This window comes from Herpailurus yagouaroundi, unplaced genomic scaffold (assembly GCF_014898765.1).
Source record: "Herpailurus yagouaroundi ecotype Mexico unplaced genomic scaffold, PumYag 163, whole genome shotgun sequence".
Classification (NCBI taxonomy): Eukaryota; Metazoa; Chordata; class Mammalia; order Carnivora; family Felidae; genus Herpailurus; species Herpailurus yagouaroundi.
In genome coordinates, this window is record NW_024412404.1 from 57,939,870 (window position 1) to 57,950,368 (window position 10,499).

Consider the following 10,499-nt stretch of genomic DNA (forward strand, 5'->3'; position numbering starts at 1 on the left):
CATTATAGTAACATGGCCAGCAGCTTATTCAACCAGACTTATTTAAAGAGCCTGGCCTCAGGCTCCTTTCCCTACCTCCTCTTTACACATTCCCTAATTCGAGAAGGCCAGAGCTCAATCAGCTGGGTCACTGTAGGTCTACCTGGGTAAGCAGGAGGAAGTGGCCAGTTTGTGGAGACTCAAGGGCTGCCAGAAAGCCTTAAGGCTTTGTGTGAAGATAAACATTTTCCCCAAAATGGAACACGAGTTATGCATGGCTTTAAAATCTCAAATCCAAGGCCCTTAGCTGGCTCAGTCTGTAGAGCAGGTGACTTTTGATCTCAGGGTCATGAGTTCAAGCCTCATGCTGGACGCAGAGCTTACTTTAGAAAAAATAATGTGGGGCGCCTGAGTGGCTCAGTCGGTTGAGCGTCTGACTTGGGCTCAGGTCATGATCCCAGGGTTTGTGGGTTCGAGCCCCACATTGGGCTCTGTGCTGACAGCTCAGAGCCTGGAGCCTGCTTTGGATCCTGTGCCTCCCTCTCTCTGACCCTCCCCCGTTCAGACTGTCTTTCTCTGTCTCAAAAGTAAATAAACATTAAAAAAATTTTTTTTTAATTTTTTTTAAATAATGAAATAAATAAAAATTAAAAAAACAAAATCTTGGGGTTCCTGGGTGGCTCAGCCAGTTAAGTATCCAACTCTTAATCTCAGCTCAGGTCATGATCTCACGGTTCATGAATTTGAGCCCCGCATCAGGCTCCACAGTGATGGCATGAGGCCTGGGTGGGATTCTGTCTCTACCTCTCTCCGCCCCTCCCCTGCTCGTGCGCTCGCTCGCTCTCTCTCCCTCAAAATGAACTAAAAAAAGAGGAAAAAAATTTTTTTAAATAATACGATCTCAAGCCCAAGAGCCTCTAACAAGTCAAAGCTGAGTTCTTAGGGGTTTGTTCGTCTTGGATACAATGATGCTGAAACATCACTGCTCAGTAAACCCGCCCCCTCTTCAGCTAAGGCTGAAGGTTCAGCCCCCTACATCAGGCTCCCTCTTCAGCCCATACAGCCTTGAACACAGTCACCATCAGTTAAAAGAAACCATGCTAAGAAGGCAAGTCAGAAGCACGTGGGGCACAGGTGTGGCACAGTGACCGACATCAGGCGCAACCACGAAGGGAGAGCTGGAAACGCAGAGCCATCGCTCAGTCTCCCCAAGCGGATACAGCAAACGGATGAAAAGAACTCAAAACCTAAGGCTAGAGTCGTTCCTCGAGGCGCCCGAATGATAACGATCACAGGCATTTCTGCACGGTGGCAGTCAACCCACTGGTTCGGAATCATTGGTGGGACAGCCTGGAAAACTTTCAGAAAATAATCTCTGAATTGCCTGCCCACAGACAAGTCACCGTGCTAAGAATCCAATCGGGACAGCGAGTAGAGAGGGGCACACCAGCCGCGTTGCCTACCTGGCGCCCCAAAACCAATGTCCCCCCTTCCCCTCGAAAGAGTAAAATCAGACGGCTTCCATGGAAATGGGAAATTAAGCCAGACCCTGATGAAAAAGGGTGGGAGGTAGCCTTTTAACAATTACCCTGGAAAAAGCAAACACGGGAACAACAGACTGCACCACTAGATACATTTTCTGGAGAATGTGAACATTGAACAAGGCTCTTCCTGTTTAAACACTACCCTAGGTATTTCATAACCACGGAATTATTCATTAAGTCTGATACTGGAAACCTCTCATATTGGATTGCTCTGGTTATCTGAATTCTCACCCTCAAATGGGTCAGAAGGACTTGAAAAGAACCACTTATGGTTCCTTGTGAGGGGCTTGTCCCTGAGAAAGTCCTCAGTGTTTTGACTGGTTAAAATAAACAGGCAAAACACACACACACTGAATTCGGATCAGAGGGAGTGAGCATGGAGAGTTATACAAACACCAATTCTTTCGGCTTGCCCGATTTTTGCTCTCAGAGGTAATGTTTAGCCCAGTTCTTTGTCTATGAATTGTGAAATACTTTATATGCGAATAAAGAATGTGTACTTCATTGTGTATTTAACTGCATAAGCCTGCATTGCGTTTAACTGACCGGGAATAAGTCCTTGTTCCTAAGCTAACTCTCAAGTTCCAGTCAACTCTTAAATATTAACACTCATACTGAGGAGCAAGGATGCAGATAATACAAAACAGAAGATTATTTGAAATCATTCACTCTTGGTATGCGGATATATTCTTTTTTCTCTTAACTTGCAATTAAATGCGTATGGCTGACATTACAGCATTTACAATACTCGTAACAAAGGACTTAAAAACCATGCTGGAAAAATCTGACTTCCTTGTGCATTCTTCATTCACTGACTCTGCTTTTGAGTTTGGGACCAACTCACACATTGGTCCAGGACAGCACGACCTCTCAGAAGGTTGCCAAAAAAATTGGTTTGGAAAAAAAAAATGCAAACTACTTTCTTCTCAGGTTGTCGCTTTTCAGAATCACACTTTGTACAGGGTGGGAAAGTAATTAGGGGTTTGGGGTTGGAAAAGCCCTTTTATTTTAGCTCCTACTGGGCTGGTGTAAACAAAGATATCATTAATGTCAACAATGACTTAATTAACCAGAGTAGGTGACAAAACGTCAGAAAAAACTTGAAAGAGTCACCGCCTCCCCAGGATAATCAAGCTTGATTATACTTTAAATAATTAGAATATTAATCAACAGAACAGTACTTGGCTTTGAGGACTAACCCCCTTTGAGTCAATAACTGAGCTTATAGTCTTCAGCCATTCCCCTACAACAATGAATGAGCAACGGAAAATATTCTTTTTTAAACTGGGATATTAACTAAAATCTCCTGGAGATTATTTTCTTCGTAAATCAGTTGGGTAGATCCAACCCTACTGTTACCATTTCATAGTGTCCAGAAGACAAATGATATATGATAGATGATACGATACAATGATCTATGATAATATTGTACAGAGCCAAGAAGATTGGAAAGGATTCTCTAGTCTTAGGGCACAGGCCCCTTCCTGGAACTTAGTCACATGTTGCCCCAGACACATTCTCCTCTGGTCCAGCCCCATACACAGCGTCTACTCTGAGCCTCCAAATTAACAAACGAAGAACTCTTCCAAGATGAGGCCTTGTGCAACAGAAGGTTGAACCTATGCTAATCAAAGCTCTAGTCAGAGGAACCACAGAAGACACACTGGAACCAACAGACACCCACTCACCCACCAATCCTCCCTCTCTCCCCCCCAGGTCGGCAGGACCAGGCCCGAAACTGGAGCCGTCCCCAGTCGGTCAGTCTGCTTCCAGTTGCTAACCCCTTCTTCATCTACAATCAGACTACCTTGCTAATAACCTCTGACGCGAAAACAAAACTCTGGGAGTGGAAGAACGCAAATCGACGGCCAGTACGGTACTTACCAGGACAGCACAGACCCTACAGAAAGCAAACACAACTGCCTGGAGCCACAAAGGGCCTTCTCCGTCCGAGAGCAATTTTCTTCCCCACTCTCTCCAAAAGCCTCCACGTTTCCTGACACTGTGGCAATGGGCACAGAACAGAGCAGACGCATGCGCCCATCTCATCAGGAACGAGGATGAGAACAGATCCTGGGCGCTTATGAGATGCCAGGCCGTGTGCTCTACTGCTCTCTGCTCCCAGGGACCCTAAAATCTCCCGGCGACCTTTTGAGGCGAGTTGCCAGAAGGCTCCTGAGGACATCACCATTCATTTAGCATTAACGAAGAAGACCTTAAAGGTCATCTTATCAAACCGTCAGATGACAGGAAGGGAAACTGAGGCTGAGGGGGTTGAGTGCTTTTCCAAAGCCACTTGTTTGCAGCTCTGCACTTCCCATTTACACCTGTCACGATCCTGGACCCAAACCTCATGGAAGCTGTGAACCCCCAAAAATGCGGACAATGACATTTGCAAAGTATTGCCTACAACTTGGGGGGGGAATTCGCAAACACCTCCCCAGCCCCCAAGTGCATCCACAGATCCCAGGTTAGAAAGACCTGCTCTCATTGTTGGATACAAATTGTTACACAACCATTGGGGGGAACCTCATCGTCGCCGCCCTCTGTGTCTTCCCCTCTCAGCCCCCACCTCTTCCCGCATATTTTAAACTTTCTTTGATAATTAAATATGATAAAAAAAAAAAGAGGTCCTCCAGGACTGTTTACACTTTATATGTTGCGATAAACTCCCAATAAGGCTGCCCTGAAAAGTCGAAATGAAAAATGCCAGTTTTTTCCTAACCTGGGCCGTTCCCGGTAGGGAACCCCCGGCTCAGCTGCGTGGGCAAGTGCTGAGCCACGCACTCCAGGGAAAAATCAGCAATTAGGAAGCACATCTATTGTAATTATCAGCACAATCAGAGAACAGGCATGACTTTCAGAAACCAGGAACCTTTTCTCTCGCATTAAGCCCTTTAAAAAGGCATCACCTCTGCAAATCGCACGTGTGCTTCTGTCACAGCACGTAGCACAAGGAGGCAGTGCCATCATCACCCGGGCTGGAGCCCGTGAGTGTCGCAGACACAAACTCTCACCAGACTCCCCCCTCCCGGAGACGTGGAAACCCCTGTGACGTCACTGCACCTGTTTGCACAAAGCCCCCATGCCTCTGCGTGAGACGGGGCACCGACCGGCCTCACTGTTGCCGATGCCCGACTGCCTCCCAGTAAGGCCCGTTTTAGAAAAACAGTTGCCCTTACTTATCCTCTTATGACCCATGCGTGGGCCTCAGTGGGAGCCCCCTCCCTCGGTGCTCTCACCTCTGGCAAGAACACAGCCCTCCTTCCCGTGTCGTCCCGACCGGCTCTCCGCCCCTCTCCCCGGGTGCCCTCCCAGAACAGCTGAGCTGACCCCAGACCACTCGGGACCACGACCGCCCCCAAAGCTTAGCAAGCACCAGGTGGGCTCTCAGCAAACAGGTTCATTAAGTGGCGATGAGTGCTGGGATCTGCCGTTTTATTCTCGGATTACCACTGGAAAACTAACTCAGCTCCCAATATTCCCTGCTGATGACAGATTTCAACGCCGCACCAAGTGGAGGCTTGGCTACTGTCGTCTCAGAAGGACCCGGGAAGGAGGTTCCAACCCTGTCCCACTGAGTAACTCAGGCCCACTGAAGTCTTCACCAACTGGCTTCGTGCCTTTAAAATTAAATTTCCAAGGCTGAAACAGAGGGCATGGCCTGTTCGATCTGTAAGTTCTCAGAGATGTGGGAGACAGCCAGGTACCTTCACTTCCAAATTTACCTAAAGCACAATCTGCAGTTTCTGCGACGTACTGCTCAGGTATTATGAACGACAAGGGCCAAAAAAAAGAAAAAAACAAAAAAACACTAATACGTCTAGCATCTCTGGGCTGAACTTCAGAAGCTTCTTTTTCTCCTCAGACAATGAAAAAAAAAATGTCAGCATTTCAGATGTTGGCAATTTCCCTTCGTGGCTCCTTTTGTCAGAAAACAGCAATTCTTTACATCAGAAGCAAGACTCTCCCTCCGGTAAGAAAGCTCCTCCAGGAAGCTATAGATGGCCTTCACCTCCACGCACCCCCTTCCCGCAGCACCGCCGGGCACCGGAGAAAGGTGAAGTGCAGGCTGGCTCCCTCACCCAGAGCAGGGAAGCGCACACACCCAGAAACCACCAAACTACCATCCGGCCTGCGGTGTTACAGCAAGGAACCTTCTCTGGCAACCTCGGGCTTGGGGGCAGCAGGGAGCCCACTCCTGGCTCTCAGAGCCTCACTGACAACGCAAGGGCAGCGGATTCTAAAAGAGGCCTTGACCTCAGTGCCACCTCCCCCGGACGAACGCCCCAAACAAACTTGGGTACCCTGAGAGTGAAACGAAGGAACTTACCTTCCGGCTCTAAGGTGGTGTCCTCCACTAAATTGAAGGAGGGCCGGGCCAGGGCCAGGGTTGCCATGGTGACCACGACCAGGCAGAGGAAGCGACCCCAGCTGACCATGGGTGAGGTGGTGCCAGTCCCCCGAGCTCTTGCATATCTGCATGTGGACGTCACTCCCATCTGCACACCTCCTCTGCGCGCATGGACCGCCTGCGATGCTCAGGAGCCAAGGTGCTGCCGCAGCCGCTGCTCGTCCTGCTGCTGCTTCTGCAGCTGCTGCAGCCTCTAGAGGAGACAGATTCGGCGAAGTCAGTGAAATCCTCCCCGATGCCAATTCGCTGAAACCCCAAGCAGGCTAAAACAGCTTCTCAGCTTCCCAAATATATGTGCCAACAGTTCCTTTTCATGATCTGCAAATGCCTTGCGTCCGCACCTCAGAGCCCCAGGTGTTTCCACCAGCCCGGTCCACGAAGCAGGGTGGGCTGATCTTTAAAAAGCACACTTTTGAGAAACAGAAGTAGAGGCGTAGCGACGGGACACAGATCAGGGCGGGGTGCGCTCTCTTCTGCTCTCCACCGTCACCCCTGCCGCCCTCAAAAAGCAGAAGCAACGTGACCTTTGTTTGAAGGGCAACTACAAAAGCAAGTTCACAATGCTCGGGTTGGCATCACCGGCCTTGTTAACTTCTCTGAGGCCAACTGGGCCTCAGACAGCTGGATCGTGGAGGCGTCTGTTTGCAGACTTATTTCTGGGGCTGCAGCTGAGAGGCTGGCTCCACCCTCACTGTTCTTAGGAAGAAAGGAGACCAGCAAAATAAAAGGGACCCCAGGAAGGCTACCAAAAATCCCCACCAGTTTACAGTTGTCAGGATTCATTTCCCAGTACAGAAATGTGTTTCAATCTTTCGCCAGGCAGCCACTTACGAAGAACGAACGGACCTGCAACACGTTCAAAGCAGCTGATCCAAGAAAACGAGATTCAAAGCCTGAAGAATCCCCTTCCGCTGTGACTACTGGCAGCCCCCAGCCTCGTAAATGTCTTCAACCCATACAGAGCGGGTGAAGGAACAGAGCAGACGCAAACTCGGAGGAATAAGGCAGGTGTGTTATGAACGACGATGGTGCCATGGAAATTACTGTCACGGTATGCGATTGGGACAATGACTTTCAATAGGCTAATCTATTGGCTGAAACTTCACAGTAGAAGTTACGGGGGAGGGGGGGCGGGGGGGCTCAACTGCCTGGTCTATTCACCCATTTGACCCAAAGGCAAAGAGAACTTCCCAAACTTAAATATTCCGAATGACTTTAAATGCGTTCATTATCCTCAATCACTACGTGTAGAACCGAAATGCACAAACTTGAGAAAATCTGAAACAATCACAGATTCCATAAACTCCATACACCACCCAACCGCATATCGGGGGCGGGGGGGGGGGGGGGGGGAGACCTTTCACACAAAAATCTCTAAGCCCTGGGCTTTTTGCATGCCAACTTGAGGTTTCAGATTATACCATCAGATTTCAACACGGCGTGAGCCTCTCCAAAGCTACATCAGAAAAACTGTTCCTTTTAGCCTTGACTAAGGATTAAAATGGGAAAAGAGACTGCTGCACCATTTCCTGAGAAGGAAAAAAGAAATTCTCTGCTGCAGAGAAAGCACATGTGCAACGGTGTGATTCACAGCACAGGCAAGAAAAGCGCGTGCATGCAAGCACACCCTCTATTTTCAGATGACTTGAAGGATTTTTTTTCCCCCTGACTTTTCTTTCCTCTTGAAGTGAAGAGCCTCAAAAGATAACTCCGTATCTATTTCTACACACATGTGGGAGGAAAGTACACAAGCATGCCCATTGATTTACTAAGCATTTCCAGAATGCATGGGAATTTTCTGCCTCTGACACAACTCCACAAACAACCTTAAATCCTAGTAGGTTTCCCCCCAGGCTGCTTCCCTGGCCTCCTCGCCCACCTGTCCCAGCCCAGGGGGCTTCCTCTGCTCCAGGCAGAGAAAGCTGGTCAGGGACCTCAGCTAAATCTCAGACCATTCATTCATACCGGTCAGCTGGCACCAGAAACTTGAATTTTAGCCATTACCGGGTCCAGGCCCCAGGCTGCCCCCTGCTCACATCTCTGGAAGGCGGAGGCCTAAGGCAGCAGGTCTGCACAACTCCTCACCAAAGGGGACAAAAGTGTGAAGGGACCTCCTAGGCAGGATAATTAGGTCCCGAGGCTCGGTGTTGGGAACACAGGCCCAGCATGCCGCTGGCGGCCACAATCCCGGCTTCCTGCCTTCAATACCATAATCCTTCCTGGAGTCTGAGCCTCAGTGAAAGCCCCGGCGTGTTTATTTTTCCCCTTGAAAGGGAACTCTCTTCTCAGCCCGGGCAGGGGAGGCGTTGTCACCCTCCCTGTGATGGACGGCTCTTCGTGGCCACCCGCTCCCCTGGTCCATTTTCACCTCAGCACAAACCTGCCCCCAAACACACGCAAAGTGACAAGCAAGAGAGCCTGGCTGGCAAGTGGTCCCTACGCCAGGTTTGTCCTGGACTCCTCAATTTACCAGAATATTCCCAACCCCCGCCCCCACGCTCCAAGAGGCAAACCAACACAGTGCCCGCCTTAATTGAGCTCCTAGGTTATCTGTCCTCTGCCGGCTCACCCATGGCCGAGCATTTGGGCGCTTTGTTCCCGGGAGATCTTACATCAGGAAAGTCAACAAGGCCACGTAAGGTTGGGATGCCCAGGTCCCCCCAGGGGGCAGACCTATCTCCCAGCTTAAAGCCTCCCTGCTGCTCCCCCTCGTCTTCCCAGCTGAGTAAGGGAGGGAGCTATCAAGGGGTCAGATCTGGGCGGGGGCTGCTCAACATTCTGAAATCTCAAAAAAATACAGGCTGACTCAGGACCGCAATCCACCCCTTGGTGAACGCCTGCAAGCCAGTGAGAACTTGCAGCAGCTTTGGGGAACTCCTAACCACCAGCAGCCCGGCTCATTGTGGCCACTTCTTTCATTTATCCAGAGTTTCTCCCCCTTCTTGGGGCGCTAAAGAGCTCAGAAAAATCTGCATTTTAATTGACATTCCAGGGAGAGGGAGAGGGAGAGGGGCGCCTGATTGCTTTTCTATTCAAACTAAACAGGCTTTTCAGATGAAAATGAGTCGTGGCCAGTGGAAGATTTACAGGGATTTGGGACCCAGGGGACAATGGGGTTTTAAATGTTGATAGCGTTTCACACCAAACACATAATGGGTGCCCCGAGTGTGAAAGCAGGTTTGCTTTTAAGGGTAGGTTTTATTGAATTGGGCCAGAGGAAGGCAGGCCCGGAGGAGGGTTTGGAGGGAGCGGGCTCGGAGGGGAGCGGCGGAGACTCGGCGCCCCCGGCCGGGACCCCCCGAGGCTGGCCCTGTGGCCGCGAGAGTGGGAGCCAGCGTCTCGCAGGGCCCTCGGCTGACTCCCCGGCGCGGCCCCGGCGCTGAAAGAACGAGCGCGCAAGTTAGAACTCGCTTGCGCTTTCGACATGCCCTAGCTGCTGCCGGCTGAACAGGCGGCGAGCGAGAAAAAAGTCGGTCCAGTTCGCCCCCTAGCCCCAGGCGCGCTGCGCTTCCTCCAGCACCGAGGGCGGCAGCGGGCTAGGGGCGCCCGTGCCTGAATCGGGGAACCGGAGCGGCCTCCTCCCCAAAGGTGCCACCCCCCTTCCCCCGAGCACAGCCAGCCCGACGGAAAGGTCGCGGGCCCCATTCAACGGCTCCGTCCCGGGAAAGGACGGATCCCCCCACCCTCGCCCGGCCTGGATGGGACCAGGGCGGGCGCTCCCCGGACCCCGGGATGAGCCACCCCGAAGATGCCCCTCCGAAGCCGGGACCTGCGGGGCCGAGCCACCAGCGAGGCAGCCCCGCCACTCGCCTGCCCGCTCTGGGGTCGGAGGATCGCGCCGGCCGGTGGGACGGCGCCGGCCGCAGTTTGACAGGGAGGGGGGTGTCAGTGCCAGAGGCAGATGTCAGCATCTGGATGGGGGGTAAGGAGTAAACGCAGACCTTCCCGAACGGCCGCCGTCAGCACGCATCCCGCTCCCCCATCACCTATGCAGCCAAAGACAGGGAGTCAAGGACAGGGAGCAGGCTCCACCGTGCCAGTGCCCCCGCGCCCTCCGCTCGGGGGACAGTGCGCCCGGCGTCCCGGGCTCCCGCGGCCCCAGCTTTGCCGGCGGGCGAGGCTCCCCGAGGCACCCGACACGGCGATTACCTTGAATGGCAACGCTGCCCGGCGGCCGGTCTGTCCCCGCGCCCGGCGTGGGTTGGGATGGAGCAAGCGACGAGCTCGGGGGGAAACTCCAAACAAGAGCGGTCCTCGGGTCCGCGCCGGCGCCAAGACTCCGAGGCTTCAGGCGCACCCCAGGCTGCGGAGGAGCGCGGGCATGACGCCCGCCGGCTGCCCTCGGGTTTGGGGAGCGAAAGGAAGAAAGGACTCCGGCTCGGCGTCTCCACCAAACTTTGCTCGCGACTCGCGAACGCTCGGAGCGCCCAGGAAAGCGGCGGCCTCGGGGCGCCCGGGCCCCGGCAGCCCGGGAAGGAGTCGCGGCGCCGGGCCGACTACGCCGCGCGCAGACCCCGCGGCGCCCTGAGCTTTGTGGCGGCCGCGCTCGCTCGCTCGCTCGC

The 10,499-nt window shown here is 52.5% G+C and overlaps 1 protein-coding gene and 1 non-coding gene across 10 annotated transcripts in view; one reads left to right on the forward strand and one right to left on the reverse strand.

Moving 5' to 3' along the window:
- The window catches only part of FGFR2 (fibroblast growth factor receptor 2), a 108,893-nt gene extending 98,418 nt beyond the window's left edge, over window positions 1-10,475 (reverse strand). For 5 of the 9 annotated variants that reach the window (XM_040486639.1, XM_040486635.1, XM_040486634.1 and 2 more), the window contains exons 1-2: window positions 10,087-10,474; window positions 5,857-6,130 (exon numbers count right to left, since the gene is read on the reverse strand). In XM_040486639.1, the coding sequence (XP_040342573.1) occupies window positions 5,857-6,025 (169 nt within the window). In that variant the 5' untranslated portion in view covers window positions 6,026-6,130; window positions 10,087-10,474. Of the gene's footprint in view, window positions 1-5,856; window positions 6,131-10,086 lie in introns of all 9 variants that reach the window. The other 4 variants (XM_040486638.1, XM_040486637.1, XM_040486636.1 and 1 more) reach the window with 2 other exon arrangements.
- Window positions 386-470, forward strand: TRNAP-UGG (transfer RNA proline (anticodon UGG)). Its single transcript has one exon. It is a non-coding gene; the product is annotated as a tRNA-Pro (tRNA).
- Window positions 10,476-10,499: the final 24 nt, after the last annotated feature.